The following is a 20,974-nucleotide window of genomic DNA, read 5'->3' as shown; positions in this document are numbered from 1 at the left end:
TCGTAGTTTTGGCTCATACCCTCCAAGTGGCCTGGAGAGAGCTACAGGGTGTCGGAGATAGCCATGGGAAAGAAATGGCTCACAAAAAGATGACAGTGTGTGAGCCAGCAGCTCCCCACTGCCTGCTGGAGCAAAAGCTCAGTGAGGCCGCCGACAAGAGTCTTCAGAACACTAAACAGGTGATTAAAACATCAGTATGAGTCTTTCCAAACTTCACAGAAAGCCAAAAACTTAGTTTGGACACCAACAGAAATTTTCCGCTCTGGAGCTTTATAAACTGGTCTGCTGTTTCTTCCTCTGCTCTGTGGCCAGGGGGGAGCTCTGTGCTAATGATTCCATAAAACCCTCCAAGTCTTCCTGAGTGGCTTATCATATGAGAAGAGCCGATACCACCTTTTTCCATCATGAGTTGTCTCTAGCCTCTCACTGTTAGTTTAGATTCTGAAGCTTCAGCCCTTCTGAGAAGGCCAAGCCCAACTCTTGGCACTGACCCCTGTGACAGAGCTGAACTCCAGCATCAAGGTCAGTGGCAGAACTGTCTTTCCTCTCCTCCTTTCCAAGATGACTGCCCAGAATCATAGAAACGTTTAAGAATGGAAAGAGACCTTCAGAATCATCTGCATTTTGCAAACAAGGTTCAGTAAGTTAGCCAAGATCACATGAGTTAGGAAAGCATGAAGTGAACTTTCCTCTAGACCCTGCTCTCCCCAGACTCATGCCATGTCAGCCGCCTGTGGGAAGAGTGCCTCGCCCAAAGGAGGTCAGTCTTCAAGCAGTGAGCGTCAAGAGACTGCCCGCTTTGAGTTTCTGTACGAAATCAGACTTTTCCCCTTGCGGGGATTGTGAGAATCTCTGCCTGAAGCACAGGTAAACCTTCTGGGTTCATGGAGAGCTGCGGGCAGTTGGAACACTGGTTACGAGCAGAGGCACACGGGTGGGTGCGGAGCAAATAGGGGATGGGGATTAAAGAGTACACTTACCATGAGGAGCCCTGAATAACATACATGGTGTTGTTGAATTACTGTACTATACACCTAAACTAATGTAACACTGTGTGTTAACTATAGGGTAATTAAAATTAAAACCTTGATTACAAAAAAAGAGCAGAGGCACATTTTAGCTCCTCCATTTACTAGTTGTATAGCCTTGAGCAAGTTACTTCTCTGTGCCTTGGTTTCCTCGTCTGTAAAATTGAGATGATGACAGCACCTGCTTCATGGGGCCGTGGGGATTAGAGGAGTTGTGTATGGACCGTATCTGGCACGGTGCCTGGCATGTAGCAGCCGTTCACTAAGCGTTAGCTGTAGCTGTCAGGGTGAAGGAAGCACGCAGCGGATTTTGTCGTTATGGCTAAAGCCCTGTGGCATAAAGCTGTCCCAGGAAGTGGCTCTGGTGAGGTGGCATGAACACAAGGCTAGGAACTCCTTTCATCTGGCTTCACATCTCATTTAATTTACTCAACTTTCAGTTTCTTCTGCTCTATAATCAGTACCTGAATGTAATAGTAGCTGCTTCAGCGTCACCTGGCTGGCTCAGTCGGAGGAGCATGCAGCTCTTGATCCTGGGATTGTGAGTGTAGAGATTACTTGAAAGTAGAACCTTTAAATAATAACAATAACAACAACAACAACTGCTTCCAGGACACCTGGAGGCTCGGTCAGTTAAGCATCCAACTCGACTCTGGCTCAGGTCATGATCTCACGGTCCATGGGGACTTCCTGTAGTCTTCCACCCTTTAAAGCACTGACTCTCAAACTTCAGTGTTCGCTTATTTAGAGTACACGTTCCAAGCCCCTATCCCTAGAAACACTAATTTAGTGCAAAGTGGAATCCAGGAATATGCATTTTTAACAGACTCACTATGTGATTTTGATGCAGGTGGTTGTTTTGTTTTTGGGTTTGTTTTTTTTTTTTTTTTTAATGTTTATTTTTGAGAGAGAGAGCAAGAGCTGGGGAGGGGCAGAGAGAGGGAGACATAGGATCCGAAGCACGTTCCAGGCTCTGGGCTATCAGCACAGAGCCCAACACAGGGCTCGAACCCACAAACTGCAGGATCATGACCTGAGCTAGTCAGACCCTTAACCGACTGAGCCACCCAGGCGCCCAAGATGTAGGTGGTTTTTAAAAATGCTTTTAGGGGCGCCTGGGTGTCTCAGTCGGTTGGGCGTCCGACTTCGGCTCAGGTCACGATCTCACGGTTCGTGGGTTCGAGCCCCGCATCAGGCTCTGTGCTGACAGCTCAGCGCCTGGAGCCTGCTTCGGATTCTGTGTCTCCCTCTCTCTCTGACCCTCCCCCGTTCATGCTCTGTCTCTCTCTGTCTCAAAAATAAATAAACATTAAATAAATAAATAAATAAATAAATAAATAAATAAAAATAAAAATGCTTTTAGTGTTGGGTGCCTGGGTGGCTCAGTTGGTTAAGGGTCTGACCACCTCAGGTCATGATCTCACAGTTCATGAGTTCGAGTCTCACATCAAGTGAGCTCTAGCCCTGCTTCGGGTGAGCCCCACTTCTCCCTCTTTCTCTCACTTTCCCTCTCTCTCTCTGACCCTCACTCACTTGCGCTCTCTCTGTCTCTCAAAAAAAATGCTTTTTAGTGTTTAGAGGTATAGAAAAGGAAACTGATATTTATTGCATTTCTTTTGCATCCCAGACATTTACCTTACTTACACCTTATCTCAAACTATGGATGGACTTTAGTTAGTTAGCTTTAGTTAGCCAAGCTTGAGGCATGGGCCATGTGTAAGATTCAGGACTCTGGGTGTAGAATCTGAAAATACAACTTAAAGCAGCCTTCTACCTCAGCCCTAATCTCAGAATTTCTGTGTGCCATATTTTTAATATGCCATGAGGATTCTTGAGATATGGCTGCAGTTTTTTTTCTCAGAGCACCACATTGGTGCTTTGAAGAACTTAGGTCTTACCCCTTGCTGAGGTGTGTTATACCCTGTCCAGGGGCAACAGTTCTAGTTAAGACAAGGCAAAACGTGCCCAGAGCTTGGCTTGTTGTGGTATCTTATTTCAAACCCAAAACTCAGTAGGCAACCTGTCAAAAGAGAGTACCTGTGTTTTATTGAGCCCAAACCTCCACGGGGAGCACTGTCCAAAGCAGAGAGTAGCATCTCTGAGTTTATCCAGGGTGTCTGTGTTGCACAACACAGAGTATGATTCACATACTGTACAGTGTGGCTGTCTCCCCTCTGTGATCATGTCATCCGCACTATCCACGTACTCAGTGTGTGTTAGATGCTACAGATAGATTTTTCTTTAAATACACGTGTGTGTGTGTGTGTGTGTGTGTGTGTGTATACAAATTATGGTGCCTACCTTCAAGAATCTTACTTAGGGGAGAAAACAGGACAGACTGATGGGAGAAAGATACTGAGAAGCATCAACAAATCAACAGATCAGATTTGTAGATGTCATGAATTTGAGAGGGAACACATTCTCAGGTGACAAATGTAGGATCCAAATAAAACTTGATAGGTTACAATGAAAGAAGTAAATAACAAGATGAAATCAACTAGGAATAAAGGTAGAATCCTACCTTATCCAAAAAGTCAGCTGCACATAGCAAGTAGCACGCAGCACAATCGTAAGTAAACGGGGTTTTTTTTATAGCATGGGGAGGCCTCAGTGAAGGAATGTTTAAAAGGGAACAGTGGAGGGCTTGCACTTAGTGGGGGGAGAGATTATTTAGCCATTTATGTGGAAACACTTTGGGGATTTGTTGATTAAAAAGCTCACAATGTGTCCTTAGTACAAGGTGGTGAACAAGAAAACCAGTACAGTTTTGGCCTCAATTCATAGGACGGAGGTATCCAGAATGGAACAAGGAGGAGATGTTCCGTCTGTTCTCAGTTGCCGGCTCACACGTGGGCACTCGCTCTCAGAGACACATTAGTCTCAGTGACAGTCTTGGTGAAAGAATAAGCAGGATGTTGAGACAGTTGAAGTGAGGAGCAGTTGAAGGAAGTGGGGCTGTTCAGCCTAGGGAAGGTATAATACGATCGACTTCAAACCATCCGAGGCCAGTCAGGTAGAAGCAGAACTTGGGGGTTTTTATGTGGCCCCCGGGAACAGAATTAGAAGCACCAGGAGGCAAATTTGGGCTTAAAAGAGATAGACATTTCTACCAATTAGAAAAGTCCAAAAATGGAATGGGCTCCCTGGTAGAAAATGAACCCCCTTGTAGAGTCAGAATAGTAACAGACCTCTCATACAGCGTGGTCAATACTGGAAGATAACAGGAAAAACAAAGAAATCCATTAAGTAGGTAACAATAAAAATTACTCCCACATTTCTTAAGCATTTGATGGTTTTAAATCCACAGTCTTGAATCCTCCCCACTTGAAATATTCAGGAAAGGGTTGGATCACTGGGAGATGATATGGAGGAGGTTCCGGTTGTGGCAGCGTGGCTCTGAAAGGCGACTCTTCGTGGAAGCAGTACACATGCTGAGGGCTGCTAGTGAGGTCAGAGAAGGTGAATGAAGCGTTGGCCTAGGCTACAGGTGCTGAAGGGACCACCTGTGGACTTGGGAGAGTTAGCATAGGTTGCTGTGGAATCCCTCTCTAGTTGAAAGTTCTGTGAGGTCAAGGATGGCGTCTGCCTTGTTCTCCCTTATGTGCCCAAAATGTCTAACACATAGTAGAGCCTTAGGAAAAATTTGTGGGCAGTGGGCTGGCACATTGAGTAAGACTTCTTAAGAAAGACCTTGTATCAAACATAAAGGAAGACGAGGGAATGAACTGATTGAATAACAGCAAAGCCTCAGAGGTGCGAAAGGGAGCCAACAGCATGTGGGGGGATATCAAACAGGGTGGCCTGGGGCCTTGAATTGAGGATTAGGGAATAATAGCAAGAAGGGAGAGTGGTGATACACAGTGGGGAGGGGACGGTGGGTGGCAGAGGGCTCAGACAAGTCAGGGAAAGCGTTAAGAGAGATCGGGATTTCATCTAGTAGTGAGGCTGAGCCCGAGGGAATTAATTCTCCATCCTGACTTCCTGAGGACCCGTCACCTAAAAGGGATAAAGGAACGCTGTGCCAGGTCTCCTGGGGCTGTTTCTTCCTCCTCCTTGAGGGAAGAGGAATGAGGATTCTGCCACCCTGCGTGCTGCAGGTCATAAGGCCAGGGTGACGGATTTCTCTCTTAGGACAGAGGCAGAGAGTCTTCCATATACCTGATCTGAATGTGACCCGCCACCCACTGGAGCCACCGGGGACTTTGCTTTCTACTGAATCCTCAGGGCCTGGAACAGTGCCTAATGCACACAGTAGGCATTTAGAAAATATTTGTTGAATTGACTGTTGACTAAGTGTGTTGAGTGCTGCAGATATCTCAGAGAGGGTATTCTCCCCCACACACGTAAAATAAAACTAAGAACAAATTTGGTGAAGGAACCTGAACACAAACCTAAAGGGTGGTCTCCTGATCCTGGCCATCTGGAAGCAAATAAGAATGTAGCTCAGCGTAACTGGAGCCCAAGATAAGTGCTCCTAGCCCAGAACTAACTGGCAGTGTAGAAACAGACTGCATGCGGGTGTTTGCAGACTGAGACAGACATGAGGACTTTCATCCCCAGGGGCTGAGCTTGTAGCCTCCCCTGCTGGTTCAGTAAGTGAGGGCCCCAGCGCCTGTGTTCCAGGTTTCAGACCAGCTGAAGCCAGCCAGACCTGAAAGGCTTGTGTTGGCAGTGCCAGTATCCGCCCCTGACTCCTGCCGATGTGGGTGGCTGCTCTCAGAGCACTCTGCAGGGGAAGCGGATTGGACTGCAGCCCAAGCTACTGCTGCCTATAGTTTGCTCTCTGCAACGGGCTCATGTTGAGAATGCACCTTGCTCGTACAGCCGGAGCTCAGAGCTCTAGAAAAGAATAGTTTCTTTCCACGAGGGAACCGTTGGAGAAGAGCAGGCTGTACTTTACACAGGAAAATCCAGACTCCTCTCTCTGGCTTTGCTCAGAATTCCAAGCTCAGGAAATTCAGGTGGGTAGAAAATGCCACATTGGGGATTTTCTCATCATTTCTTTTGTATTGAGGAACCTGGAGCAAGGATCCAGCTGGGTCTCATTTAAGGAGGATAGTGCTAAAAAGACAAAGCCACCACACAACCCCAGTATGAAGTAGCTAGATGGACAAGGCAATCTTGATATTCAGTACAGGATTTTAGTTCTGTTGTGTGTGTTTATCCTAAAGCCCAGGTCCTTGAGGCCTCTCTAGAGTCCCACAGAATGCGTGTCTATGGTTAGGCCTAAGAATCTCTGTGGAGATTAGGAGGAGGGACAGCTAGAGAGAGGCCAGGCCTTGCTTCCACCAAGTGGCCTACCCAGCAGCCTGGATCCAGCACCTTAGTTCTGAGTAAGATATTCCAGCAGCCTCAACAGCCAGGTGAACATTCCAGAGGAGTGCCAGCCCCATGTTTCCTTCTTCATTACCTCTGAGTCTGGCTTCCACGCATGTCTGAGCAGAGTGAGGCAGCAAGGAAGAAGAAAAAAGAACAGCCATTCATTAATTGAGCACTTGGCCCGGGCATCTTGCTGAATGTTTGATAATGCATTATCTCTTTTAAACCTCAGAACAACTTGAGCAAACAGAGGCTCAGAGAGGCTAAGTAACTTGTCTGTAGACACACAGCTAGGAAGTCGTAGTTAAGACCAGTCTCTCAGGTCTCTCTGTGAAGCCCAGGCTCTCGATCAACCCCATTTATTGCCTCAACTTGCCTCTTTCCAGAATGGACCCATTGTTTCTACTGTACTTACCTTCTCAGTGCCAGGGTATGCTCCACAATTCTGTTCCCTCGACTCTCCCTCCAGGGTGAACATAATCTCCCTCCCAGTAGCCAGGTACCTGCACCTTTTGGAATATACAGTAAGACTATTAGGGTAGCCTCTTCCCTGTCCCTGAAGTCTTCTACCTAACCATTTTCCAGTTCCCACCCATCCCTCTCTAGGAGACTTCAGGGCAGTGCAGGGGTGCAAGTACACGCGCGCGCGCGCGCGCACACACACACACACACACACACACACACACACAGTAGAGGTGGGTGTGGCGAGCGGCTGCCATACCACTCTGAACAGGCATCTGCGTGTTGTCAGCTGATGGGTAGCGCCCCCCATTGCCTCCACTGTGAAAAGAACACAGCTGTTGGGACCAGACATGTGGAATGGGGTGACTGCTGTGGGCTGGTCGACGATGTTAACATCTCATTTTGTGATTCATTGACCTCTCAACTAACACAGACTAACCATATAGGACTAAGGAGTGCTGGGTCTGGACATTGGGATCGAAAGTGACTGCAGGAGAGGCCTGCATTTAGCTGCGTTGCATAGAAATGGGGCCCCGTTGCAGCAGGGATAGGGAAATGGTGAAGTGCTGAGTGATTCCCTTGACAGTGTGCCCAGGGGTTTTCAGGTTATGTGTCTAGCACAGGGACCTGTGCCTCTTCTCCCTCTGTCCCCTTTGTCATTCAGCACCTGCACAGGTTCTTCCTTTCTTTCCCCTCTGACCCGCCACCATCTCTCATAGTCCAGTACCAATTCACTCGGATTTCAGGTAGGCTGCGAATGTCTGTCTCCCCATCGTAAGCTACTCCCTGTGTCTTCAGAGTGAATGTGCGTCCTTATGGCCAGCTCCCTCCTGCCTCTGGAGTCCGCTCCCTGCCTGGAAACCCCTCCCTCTAGGAATGTGAATGAACCACTTCCTCTGTCCTCCCAGCTCCAGAGGATTCCCTGTGTCTGAACTTTCATTGGCAGGCCTCTTTGTAGGCTGACCCACCCTTGGCCACTACAGAATTGTCCTTCCCACCCTGTAGTCTCCTGTGAGGGTGAGTCGTGAATAACCAGAGGTTCCCAGTTTGTGAAAACACTTCAGTCTGACTTTAGCTTCTTGTAGCCAATCTGTAGGCTTGGCTTATTAAAGATGATAATTAACCCATTGCTAATTGACCTCAGAAGCCAGCCAAACAGCCTATATTCACCAGCCTTGGTGGTGGATTTGCAGGCTATTTTAAGCTTTCTTAATAATCTCCGCAAGACTTCACTTTCTGTCTGCATCTTATTTGCTCTAAGGACATTCTGTAAAATTAACAAGCTATAAAATTTGATTGAAGGTTTCAACAAATGTGAGAATAATTGGCTCCATTTAGAGAAACAAGAAAAACAACCTGTAAACTTCAGTTTGTAGAGGAAAACCCATGTGATTTTTTTCTCTTTAACCAGAGGAGCAGTAGCAAGCAGGACTTTTTAAGACCAGAAAAAAATAGAGAACTGGCCGATAGTACAGGTTTAAATTCTGGTTCCCCCAAACCAAGAGTTCAGAAAAAAGAAACTACAAAATCAAACCAGCCCCTGTTGTGCTTGTGCCTTCCAAGAGGCCCGTTTGGAGATAACAGGGACCCCAATAAAGATGGAGTGAGTGCCTCATTCCCTAGAACTTGCATCCAGAGGCCTGGTTCTCAGAGCTCTCTTGGCTACACGGGCGCAGGGAAGGGAGGAGTGTTCTCCCTTCTCTGTGGCAGCTCTGAGGTGTTGAGTCTTGTAACTCAGAGGACATCAGTCAGTCTGTGGTACCTGGTGCTCAGTTCCTTTTCTCTGTCTGTCGCCCTCCCCCACAGTCCATAAGACAGATCTCTTTTTCTGTTCCTTCCAGGGCATCTCTGCCCAGGCCGGGCTTGTCTCCTGCCAAGTGGCTGTAGAACACTCCACTCCTTGCTTATCAACCCCACCTAAGGTACCCCAGACCAGTAGCTCGGTCTGCCTTCCCTCTTCTCTCTTGACCTAGAGGTTTCTTCCTGCTTTCCACAAGACCTAACTTTCCACATAGCTCCAAGCTCCACTTACCCCATGCATGCTCTCATTATACCTCTAAGGAACTGAGCCTGTGACAGGACAGACTCCTGTGTGGCCTTGCCACATCTTGCTTTCAGTCCTCCTTTCTGCTTGGCTCTTTGCGTGTGGACCTGATCCAGTGATAACCGGAGCCCTGAAGCTAGAGGTTTCAGTTCCCACTGGTGGGGCATGCTGCCTCAGATGGTTTTCAGGGGAACGGAAAGGGGCTTTCTCTGGGCGCCTTTCTTTTAGCTCTTCCCTGACCTAAAACCCCAGTTTTCTTTTCAAAGCTGACTAGAGTGATTTGTGTGAGACACTTTGTCCATCAGTGTTGGAGTTCCTGGTAATCTCCCACACAGTGAGTCTCCCTCCAGAAGGGCCAGAACTGCTACTGAGAAGGTGCTGGGTCCCAGGTTCCCTGGGGTAGTCCCTGGCCAGCAGCCCTTTTACTTACCTCTAGCCTGTTAACAGCCCATGACGGAGGCCTCCCCTGCCCAGCTCTGTCTCCTCTAGAGAATCTAGAGTTTGCCCAGAGCTGCAATGTACAGGCCGCTTACATTCTGTGTTTTTCATTGATATAGAACGGAAAAATGTACTCATGAACAGAGCTGTTGTGAGGATTATGTCATAGACTTCAGCTGGACTCCTTCCTCTCCAAGCAGGGAGCCCAGCTTTAACCCCTGTCCTACCAGGAAGTCCTTCTTGGCCAGCCAAAGAGCATCTTGGAATTGGCTCTTTATGGGTGGTTCGAAGGGCTTCTTCCATCACGGTGTCCCTTATTAACCACATTTAAACTTTTTCCCCAACTCAAGTGCTGGAGTCTTTGTCTGGGAGAATATTCCCATAAGCCTCTTGTAAACTACAGGACCAAGAGAACTGTGGTCCTCATTCTGCTGGGCTCATTCCTCTGGCCTTAAAGTGGAATGCTTTACCAGATAGGCCAGAAGGCTGGAGACAGAAGTTTCTCTATGCCCCTGGGCAAGCCCTAGACTTTCTCTCTCAGTTCCCCCATCTACTAAATAGCTAGAAGCCCATTTCTCACTCACTTTGGAAACCTAAGGAGACAGCACAACCTTGGCTGTCCTCCCTGCTAGTTGGATTGCAAAGGAGGGAGTTTGCAATTCCAAAAGGCTGGGTAGCTTGTCTCTCTGCAGACACCTAGAATTCTCTTTAGATCTTTTAGTGGCATCTCAGAGATCCCAGTGGATCGAAACCCTTTTGAGAATCGGCCAGGAGTGCCCTCGCCCTAGGGAAGGAACTAACTGGCCATAGCAGACAAAATCCCCAAAGAAACCTTGTTCCTTCTAAACATTAGAGGGACAATCAAAAAGGGGGGGGGGGGGGGGGGGGGCGGACACAACATGCCTTTTTGCTTTTGTGTCCATGTGAATGACAATCTCCACTGATCCCCTAAGGATGTGCTGCAGGCAGACTCAGGATGTCTGCATCCTTGGGGCCCCCCTGCTGTGCCCTGGAAATCCCCATCTCAGGAGTCCCACGTCCATAATGTGCCCTTTCTCCCTCTTGGCCACTAATCACACTTTCTTCCTGAGCCTTTGAGCATGCCACCAAGCCCATGCTGTAAACAGCAGGAACTCTTCTCACTGCCTATCAGCGGGCACACACAGCCATGGACATGCTCTGCTCTTCTGGGCACATTTCTGCTGCATATTCAGCAAGAGTCCTGGCATACGTCTTACCATCCAGGTGATGCCAAGGACCATGGCAAGCTTTTCCTCTGTCTTCCTCTCACCCCTTAACCCCCACCTCCTCTCCATTCACTGGTAGCAGCCTCACACACTGAAAAGGAAAGTCCTGGACCCATTACATAATTCTCCATAGTGCAAGCAGTAGCTGGGGCATAAGGTCAGAGGTCATAGTGGGGTCAGGTGGCTGACACACACTGTAACGACAAGGTGGTTAAAATTAGACCACAGAGAGGAAACTGGCAGTCTTGTGGAAATGCAGAAGTTTCCTCTGCAAGTGAGAGGCTGGGGATGCAGGGAGGCCACTGTGCGTGCTGCCTGCCAGGCCATTACTCACTGCAGCTCTGTTCTTTAATGCTTTTTAGCCCCTGCTTCTGTATTCCCTAGCCTTTCTCATGACATGTTTGAACAAACACATGCAGTGGAACCTGTGGCTACCTGCCCTGGCCCAAGTCCAGGACCTGGCACCCCAAGTTCAAGATGGCTGTCCTTTCCTAAGCTTTCGCTGGGTAGCTGAGCACCTGTTAAGTCAGCTTCTCAGGTGGAGGTGGTCGAGACTTAGCCTGAGATTCAGGCCTATAAAGCTACCAGGGCCATTGGTGAGGGTGAGCAGGGGGCACTCATAGGGAGAATAGCAGGTTTGGCTGGGAGAGGCAGCAAAGGATAGAGTCACAGAGTTGGAGTCACAGCTGACTGGTGCGTGCTGCACTTGCCCTGGCCAGCCAGCTGGCACAGTAGCGCTCAGCTCCACAGTGTCCTGGAAGACTTGGATCACACCTGCCTCATGTTCCCCTGCGCCCGTCGGTCCTTACTGCGAGCCTCCTGTGCGCCCCACTTGCCCTTAGCACCCCCTGGTAGAGAAGCACAAAAAGTGCAAGATGTATCCCTTTGCTACCAGTGGGGTTATTGTCCAGGTGAGGGGCATATGCACCTGTAAAACAAGGAGCAAACAACCAAAGCCAGTCTCCAAGTTTGTACTTTACTATGTGATACAGACGTAGAGGTCCCTTTCGTGGTCTGGAATGGGAAAGCATGGTGGAGGGCACTCTCCAGGGGCTAAGGGTAGTGCTGATGAGGCAGTGATGGCCTTCACCAGTTTCCAAGCTCCAGATCAAGCAGGGCTCCTCCTCTTCCTTGGTACGTGCCCTGCCAGTAAGGAGGAAAGGACCCCAGAGGCCAGAGATGAAGAGCAGGGCATGCGAGGGTGCCAGCAATGCAGACGGGTTTACAGGTGAGGACACACCTGTGTGGTCTCACAGGAGAAGGACCCCAGACAGAGTGACTACGGAAACTTCCTCTGAGACACTTACAAATTTGACGATTGCTCAAGATATTGAATTTCATTTCAGCTAAATCAGCCCCAGTTTCTCTGACAGCACTGGCTTATGTGCTGATGTGGCCACATGGGAGCAGGATGGCGTGGACCCCTGGAGGAGCAGAGCTTTGGTGAAACACCCCCTACCTGCTTTGCCTGTCTCCCTTCTCCTGACAACAATTTCCTGCCTGGCCCCAGTCTCTTGAGCACGAGAAGCTCTTAGGTGGAGCAGGAACCTGTCAGGGGAAGCCTGAAGTGATCTAGCTGAAATGAAACAGCCAAGAAAGCCCTCATCATTCATTTTGCACTCAGGCTAGAAGGGCTCCTCTTGGGAACCGAGAGAGAGGGGAGCCGGGAGGAGAATGGAGTGGCCGTGAGGGTACCAGGAAGCTGTATTCTGTGAAAGCCAGTGTTCTGTGCTCCCTCCTTCCTTCTATCAATTAAATGCTAAACTTAGAAGAATCTAGTGTATTCTTATTTTATATCAGGACCTCAGTAGAAGAAAGGCAAAGCCCAGAGGGCCTTGATCGTGGGGTTGTCTGCTCCCCCAGAGATGACCTAGGAGAGGTAGTGGTGCTCTCTTCCTCCAGAGGACCTTGACCTCAACCCCCTTGCCCTGGCCCTCCTTCGCAGTCTCACACACGCTCAAACTCCCGCTCGTTCACCCCACAGCCTTGTCGGGTAACTTTGACACACTTGTCACGTGCCCCTCTGCCAGCAAACAGTGCCTGTCATCTTCATCTTCCCTTTCAGAAAATGCTGTTTTGCTTCTCTCCCTCTCGCCCTGTAGGTTATTGCAGCCGACTGCAAAAGGGTCACAGTGCTGAAGTATTTTCTGGAAGCCCTTTGTGGACAAGAAGAGCCTCTGCTGGCATTCAAGGGTGGAAAATATGTGTCAGTGGCACCCGTCCCAGACACCATGGGAAAGGAAATGGGAAGCCAAGAGGGAAAACAACTGGAAGATGAGGTACTATGCGGGGAGAGCCCGCTGTGGCAGAGGGAAGGCTCCCCTCCCCGCCCCCAACCCTGCTCTGCCCATGGCTGCTGCTCTTACCCTGGTTATTTATAACCGCTCACAGCAGTATGGATGTGGACGTGACCAGCCAACTTCTCAAGAGTGCACTCTGCTGGTGCCCCTTCCTGCCAGTCCCACCCCAGTGTCTCCATCTCACTCTGCTACGAGTTCCAGATGCTTCTTTTTAATGTTGCATTGGAGGAGAAGGGAGGGAAAGAAAGAGTTTAATAATGTGCAGCTCGGGAGGCTTAGGAAAGGGAGTTGGGGGTGGGGGGTGTTAGGGTTCAGGCTGAGGATCAAGTTTATAGATGTGTGGAGCTCAGCGCAGCACAGGCCTGAACTCCAGCCTCCAGCACACGTACAGGAAGAGCTGACATTGCTGGCCCCGTGTGGAAAATCACCCCCTCCCCCGGCCTACTCTCCCTCCCTCGCTCACTCCCTCCCTCCCTCCCTCCCTCCTGCACATCCTGATGTGATTAAGGAATTCTCCTCTTGTTTGTTTGCCCTTGGTTGTTCCTGTAGCCCTTGCTTCACTCCAGACCATGTGTATATGTGTGTGTGTATGCGCGTGCGCACGAGACCGTGTACACACCCCTGCTAAGCCCCACCACCGGTTGCCCTCCTGTCCACGTATGTGTCTTCTTGAGGGGGATTGTTGTCACAGGTCTGTGTGTGCTGGGTTTGTGTGTTAGTTGAAACAGAACTCTGCCGCCGGCTGCCCTGCTGGCTGTGGGTTCTGAGTAAATGTGAGTGTGTGGTGATGCCGGCACATGCATGCGTTTCCTATCGCTGCCAGCTGCCCTGCTGTCTGTCTGGGTGTGGGTAGCTCTGTCTGGGTGTATACACACACACGGTTCACTTATGCCTGAAGGTTGACTCTCCTTTTTTCCTCTGCAGCGTTAAAGACAGAGGAGACTTAGGTGGGAAGGAACGTGGGACTTCAAGAAGGGACGGAAGTGATTGTAGCCAGAGGCCAGGTCACCCGTAGGCCAACACAGTCATTTGGCCCACAGCAGTCTCAAGCGCCTGGTGGAGCAGGGTGGGGTGCAGGGATGAAATCAGCAACAGGCCAGGGAAGCCAGATGTCAGCTGGAAGCTGTCGTTTGTGATCTGAAGCAGTGATAGAGTGGCCACCTTTGGTTCAGAGTCTTCAGAGCAGCAGAGTCTTGGACTGGCTTCATTAGAATAGCTGGAGAACCCCACCCCACCCCTGATGACACAGGGCTCAGCTTCCAGGACAGAGGTGGTTCCAGGGATAAAGCTGAGCCCATGATTCCAGACTCCAGATGAAACCTGGGCAGGGAATAACGGGAAAGAATGAGCTGTCAGTATGGGAGGAGGCGGTGGGTTGCTAAAGCCATCGGGGTGTCCAGGCTTGAGGTGGGACGGAGCATGCCACCCAAGCCCTGGGTGCTGTGCAGGGAAGCATGGGTGGGGCAGCGCCTCAGCCAGCTGTCTCACCCACACTTCAAGGCTGAGGCAGACAGTGGAAAGTAAGCAAGGCCAGCATCCAGGACTGCTGTGAGAGATGTCCTCTGGCTGGTGGAGCCCACAGTACCAAATCCGGTACCAAATCTCACCTCAAGTGAGGCCCGGAGAGAAGGGCACAATGTAAATGCCAAGGGGGTGCCTCCTCCACTCTTAGGAGGATCAGACCAGCTCTCCAGGCCCAGAGTTTGGCTGTGCCACTCTCTCTCTCCTTCTGAGGCTTATTGACCAAACAAAGGTTATGACCCACACCATGCTGCCCACTTCTTCCTTTTCCCACGAGCCTCCTGGGTTCCTTTATGTTAGTGGCCCCTGGGAAACCCTGCTTACCCTGGTCTTTGTAATTTCATAACCCCACACTTCCTCGTTTGCTGTGAGAGCTGAGTGAACCTCAGACAAGCCTCACTGACCCCCTTTTGACCTCAGTCAAGCTTACTCCAAGCCCCGTGATAACCCTGTGGATCTCTGATCAGAGCAGGCAGAGGCAGTGTTCCCCCAACAGGTTAGTTAGCCATCCTGTCCCACTGACTCTGGTCCAGGTTAACCTCACGAACAAGGAAGCAAAATGTGTAGACCGAGTCTTCCTCCTCATGGCCTGGGCCTCCCAGAAATGAATAGTCTGTGGGTCGTCAGATGCATGGTGACTGTGGACAGCGTCCCAGACCCCTGAGACTTCTTGGATAGTGACAGTTCTAACCCCATCCTGAGACCCCCGTCTCTCCCTAAACTGAAAGATTGGATCACTGAAGCTGGTTGGGGGAGGAAGGAGACGGTGATTCTTTGTTTCCTCAGGCATCATTCTTCATGAGCAGAAGAGAGTCCCATTCCTTAGAGATGCTACCAAAACTGTCTTCCTACCCCTAGATTTTGCTCCCAAGACAAAAGCATCACCTATGCACCCACACACTATACCAACCACTTTCAGCCCAAAGAATCCTTCAGAATATCATCTTGAGATGGACAGTTAGAGGAGAGAGCAAGACTCTAATGAACAGGTCCCGGGTGGGCTTAGTGGAAGCCTGAGCCATTCAGGGCTGGTCTGGCCTTACTGTCTAGATTCAAGACCCCAGCCTTGTTGGTAAGAGCACATACTTTGGAGTCAGTCCCACTGGAATTTGAATCCCTGATCTACCACTTATTACCTTTGACCTTGAGCAAACTGTTTAACTCTCCAAACCTCAGTGTACTCATTTATAAAGTAGGGATGATAGTGACACCTATTTCACAGACCATCGTGAGTATTAAATGAGTTGATACATGAAAAACACTGAGCCTAGTTATCTGACCAACAATAAGCATTCAGTAAATGGTAGCTGTTATTGTCATAATCATTGTCATTATTATCATCATCTAGTTAGAAACACAGGAATCTTCTCCTACTAAATCACTCCGTGTTACCCATGCTAATGCTGTCCCTCAGAGGACACTGTCTTGGGCAGCTGCATGTTCTCTGCTGACCAAGGTCAGAAGTGAGAGAGTGAGGAATGGAGCCTGGGACCACCCGGGGAGTGGGGGCTTCTGAGAGCTGAGGCTGCAGGCGGGGAGGAGCCATCCCTGGGGAAGGCTCCACCAGCCTGGCAGGAGGCTCCTGAAGCTAGCCAGCCATCTCCTAGCCTGCCCAGACCCGAGGGGGCAGCCGAGCAAGGTCATGTCATGTGAATTCCTGTAATGGGGCTCAGCAGCCCCCACACCGCCAGGCTGTGGTCTTAAAAAGAAACCAGGGCAAGGTCTGCTGAGCTACAGCATCTGCTCCCTGAAGCTATCTCGGGGGCAGGGGAGCTTCCACGCCTAACTCACAGCTCTTGGCCAGAATTGATTCCTATCAGATCATTAGCAGGAATTAGGTCTAAATTGAGTGGTTCAGCTTTCTCTGTTGTTTTCCCCTTTGGTGATTTCAAAAGGAAAATATGTTCTAAGCAAGACTTGGTGAGTGTGTGCAAAGGAGAATGGAGAGCTGTGTGTATAAGCATGGAAGTATATGTGTGTGTGAGTCACTTCTCCTGTGAACATATGACTCTCCAAGAGGAAAGAGCCTGGAGTGCAAAAGGGAGCAGTTGCTGTAGGGCAAGGTGGCAGCTTCTGTCGACTCCCTCTCTGCCTGAGTTGAAGGAAGCACACACCTTGGGGTCCTTTGTAAGGAAAGGCCATTCTTTCCATGGAGTTGGGAGTGCTAGGAGGACAGAAGGGTGGGGCTGGGAAGGGCCATGGGCTCACAGTCTCCTCTCTCCCCTGGTCTGCTCCACCACCCAAAGGAGGAGGACGTGGTGATTGAAGACTTTGAGGAAGATTCAGAGGCCGAAGGCAGCGGGGGTGAGGATGACATCAGGGAACTTCGGGCCAAGAAGCTGGCTTTGGCCAGGAAGATAGCTGAGCAGCAGCGTCGCCAAGAAAAGATCCAGGTGGGGCCTGCCTGGGGAGGGTGGTTCCCATCAGGGTGGTGGCTGTGTAGGGCATGGGGGGGTGGGGGGGGGGGGGTAGTGTGAGTCACAAGTAGGGATAAGAAGGACCCTCTCAGGAAGAGACGGTCTTGCAGTGTCCTTACTGGTCCCACCCATTTTCTTTCTCCATCACCAAATTCTGGTAGCATTTTTGGTGCCTGGAGTCTCCCTTCTCGTGGACTCCAAGGCAGAAGCAGGTTCTTCTCAGAGAATCTGCTGAAAGCTTCTTCTCCAGTGATGATCTGTGAATACACACCTACACATATACAATCTTCCACACAATTTCAGGGTTTCAGAGTCCCCTTAAACCTTATCCAGGCACTCCTGGAGAGGTCATAGGTGCTCTGTTGAGAACACCACTTCTCGGGGAAGAGAATGTCATAGCCACAGTCTGCTTATCTGGATTCCGAGTGTAATGACTGAGCCCCTCTGGACAGGACACACTAAACCCTCCCGGAGAGAAACTACTTCATCTCCACACGCAGTTCCTCCACCACCAGCTCAGCTGTGGACCCGTACCTGCACTTGCGGCAAGTTTTTCTCTATGGCTCTCCCAAGTCTGTCCTTTTACACTGTATAAGCTCACTTCCTCTTATCTGGGGCTCAGGGCAGACAGCGAAGAGCCAGTCATGTTCCTCCCTTTAAAGCCTTTAAAGACCGTAAGCATGGGGAAGCATCGGGCCTCTTTAGGAATGTCTTGTTTCCAGTCCTCGCTTCAGCCGCCCCTTGCCTTTGCCACAGGGCTTAATGGTCTGTGGTCAGGCAGACCTGATCACATTCTTGGGCTCCACCACTTACTGGTTTTGTGACTTCGGGGACATTAACTTCTCAGAGCCCGTTTCCCCATCTGTAAGATGGAAGTGGTAGTAGCGCCTGCCTCCTAGAATTGCCGTGAGGCCTACAGGAACCAGTGCGTGTAAAGCACGTAACACAATGAATGGCACACGGTGTGTGCTCCGTAAGTGGTCACTGTGGCCTGATACTTGTCTAAACACCGAGCAGAACTCTGCCCCGGGAAGGGGAATGAATACCATTTGGGATCTGTTGCTCTTGAGGTATTCATGTCCCTTGGCTGGTTGGAATCAAGTGTGTGGTACCTCCTACCAGGTCACTGTCATGGTGTGGCTGCCTCCTCAGCCCTTCTAGGGTCTGTGTGTAACCCTCTGTTGTGGCCTGCAAGGCAGCTTCATCCTCAGGCTGTCTTTCTTCCTGTCCTGTGGTTATTTTCTTCCTCACCATCAGTCTTTCCAAAGGTTCTGTCTATACTTGCCGCCTCCATGTCCTGACCCTCAACCCAGCAGTTATGGAAACTGTGGTGTCAGAAATCACCAAGTACCTGTCTTCATCGAGTCTCGATCCCCGTCATACTTGACGTCCCTGTAGCTTTAGGCCCTGAAGCCCCCTTCCTGCAGCCGCCAGTCAAGCACAAGCAAGCCCTCTGTTGGCCACACCTCCCTCCTAGGCTTCCTCACCACCATTCTCTTCTTGGCCTCCTCCTTCCTGTCACTTCTTAGTCTCAGTGTGCAGAGTTGGCACTCAGCAGATATTTGTTCGGTGACTTAATAGACAGTAGCAACTAGACAATCCTCTTAAATTCCTCACTGGCTTTTAACCCCTTCTGCTCATTTATTCCCTTCTCTCCTGTCTGTTCCCATTGCCACAGCTGCTGCTCTAGGCCATGTACTGACTTGGATTAGAGCAGTCAGAGCCCACGCATTGCACAACTCCAGGGGGTGCTGTTTACTCGGTAGTCTGCGAACGTGCCGTCCGCACACCAGGATCCTCGCTGCCTCCAGGGCACCTCACGTGTGGTCATCCTTCTCTTCCCAAAAGAACTGCTCCCCTGCTCAGAAATCATCTGTGCCTCTGCTTCACTAGTAAAATCTAATTCCTTACTATGGCATTTAAGGTTTTCTTGTCTGTTCCCAATGTTTTCTCAGCCTCTTCTCCTCTCGCCCGTGAGCCTTACGAGCTGTGTGGCATTGGGCAAATTATTTAACTTCTCTAAAACTGTTTCCTCATCTATGAAACGAAAGTGGTAACAGCACCTACCTCAGAATGACAGTGCGTGTAAAGTGCCTGTCCAGACACTAGTGCCCTTCTGCCCGGACCACAACACTAACCGTCCTCTCCTCTCACTGTCCCCTGACGTGCTCTACCCTGTCCCACTCTCGGGTCTCAGTCCATGCTGTTCCCTCAGACCAGAATACCCTTTTCCTGCTCCACATTTCCTATTACCTGTTGAAACTCTAGTCTTCCTTCAGTCCTCAGATGAAACTTCATCTCCCCAGTGAAGCCTTCCCTGATACCCCTCAGGAGGAATTCATCCCTCTCTGCTCAGTGTTCCTGTGGCACTGATTTATGCTTCGTTTCTGAAACTTGTATCATGTCTCGTATTACAGTTATTTCTGGACGTGTTCCCCACCCACCCCACCCCCGCTGTTGTACTGTGAACTCCTTAGAAGCAAGTACCATGTCTCCATCTCAGTGTGTAATAAGTGGTAGTGGAGCATCTGCTAGGCTAGGGGTCGGGGGAGACAGGACCGAACCAAAGAAGTCCCGCCCCAGAAGGTGCAGGGTGTACAGTGAATGGAGGAGCCAGTGATTTGAGGCGTCAGCGTGCACTGTGGCCAAAGGGAAGTACAGGATGCTGTGGGAGCACGTGCCATGGGGACATGGCCTCGTCAAGAGCGCCTTGCTCAGCTTGGCCTCTCCAGCAACAGGCAGTGCGTTGCAAACCGGAGGTCTTGTATGAATCTTGCTTGACGTCTGGTGCCTGGGGCTGCCCCTGCTCGGGAACTTTGTTCCCCCCGTCACCTCCTTCAGAGCAGGCTGCTCGGGCCTGGGCACCACAGGCCTGCTATGGGCCAGCTGGGGTTTGGGTTGCTGTGGCCCCTTTAAGAACAGGCCCCACATGCACCACTGCTGGCGGCCCTGCCTCCTGTCAGCCTTCTTCCTCCAGCCTCACAGCCACAGGAGGATTTCTCAGCAGAGGAAAAATTCCCCCCTTCCTTCCCCCCCCTTTTAATGCCCGGGGCCCTTCACTTCCATAATTCTTCATTTTCCAGCCTTGAACGTAAGCCAGACACATCTGTCTGGCCATATGCGTGAACCCTGGAGTCTGTGCCGAGGTGGCTGTAAAACAGGGCCGGTGAAGGCCCTTCTGGGAGAGCACACACATGTGTGTGCCCTCGGGCCATTGGCTCCCAGCCCAGAACCACGGGGCTGCAGCACTCCAAACCCATGTTAACCTTTTCTTATTTTTCCTCTTTTTGTTTAATTTAAGGGGGGAAAATCCCAAGGAAAAGGTATAAATTGTCCTGGGAGTGGGGGAGAGGCTCCTAGCTGGAGAGGCCATTATTGTTGGCAGGTACCTGGGTCACACTAATACAATAAGGAAGAGAGGAGCATCGGGTGAATTAAGATTGGAGAGATGGGCTGTAAATTACACTGCTCTGAACTCCATCAGTCTCCAGGGGTGTTAACCGAGAGGTGTAAGGCAAGTCCCCAGCTCCCGGCGCCTTTTACAGATGCAGCAAAACAGGAACCACACATGTTTGGGGAAGGGGATATGAAGATGGAGTTGAAAAAAATCCTCCTGGCCCCCATGATGGCTATAAAGTCCAACTGAGATCTGGGGCTGTAGCCACACCCCCACTTCCCTTCTCCCACCTAGACCCCTGGGCCCAAGCTCATCTGTGGGATGGGGGAGGTGAGGCCTAACCTCCCTCCTCAGCCTGTCCCTCCCCGCTTCCGGCCTTGCACAGAGGCTGGTGAGTGGGGCCGACTGGAGGTCAGAAAAGGGGTGTGGGCAGCTCTCCGGGCCTGTGCAGCTGGAGCCACGGCACCCAGGCAAGTCCCTGAATACTGAGGGGCCAAGACCGCCCACCTGGGACCTTGAGGCCACGCTCTCTGGCTCACCCCAGGCTTTGCCTGTTGCCTGAGACACCTCTTCACATTAGGTCGGTTCTGCCCACCTGGATGCTTTCTGACCGAGTCCTTTTCATTCCCATTGCCATTCTTGGGAGGTGTCTGGAGACCAGAGTGCCAGGTACAAGGTTTGTCTGGGCAGTTGGTCTGAGGTGTTTCAGTCCTAATCAGGCCCCTAGGGCTAAGCAGTCACTGAAAATCCGCCTCTAGGCATGAGGCGTGGCCTCTTGGCACCTCATCCTGGCCCTGTGAA

The 20,974-nt window shown here is 50.5% G+C and overlaps 1 protein-coding gene across 3 annotated transcripts in view; it reads left to right on the top strand.

The window, feature by feature from the left end:
• SMG6 (SMG6 nonsense mediated mRNA decay factor) overlaps positions 1-20,974 on the top strand; it is a 227,433-nt gene that overhangs the window by 192,016 nt on the left and 14,443 nt on the right. For all 3 annotated transcript variants that reach the window (XM_049636759.1, XM_049636760.1, XM_049636761.1), the window contains 2 exons: positions 12,641-12,817; positions 16,606-16,752. In XM_049636759.1, coding sequence (XP_049492716.1) covers positions 12,641-12,817; positions 16,606-16,752 — 324 coding nt within the window. The remainder of the gene's footprint in view (positions 1-12,640; positions 12,818-16,605; positions 16,753-20,974) is intronic.

Source organism: Panthera uncia, chromosome E1 (genome assembly GCF_023721935.1).
Source record: "Panthera uncia isolate 11264 chromosome E1, Puncia_PCG_1.0, whole genome shotgun sequence".
NCBI lineage: Eukaryota > Metazoa > Chordata > Mammalia > Carnivora > Felidae > Panthera > Panthera uncia.
The sequence above is the reverse complement of the archived record's forward strand: the minus strand, read 5'-3'. Positions and strand labels throughout refer to the sequence as shown.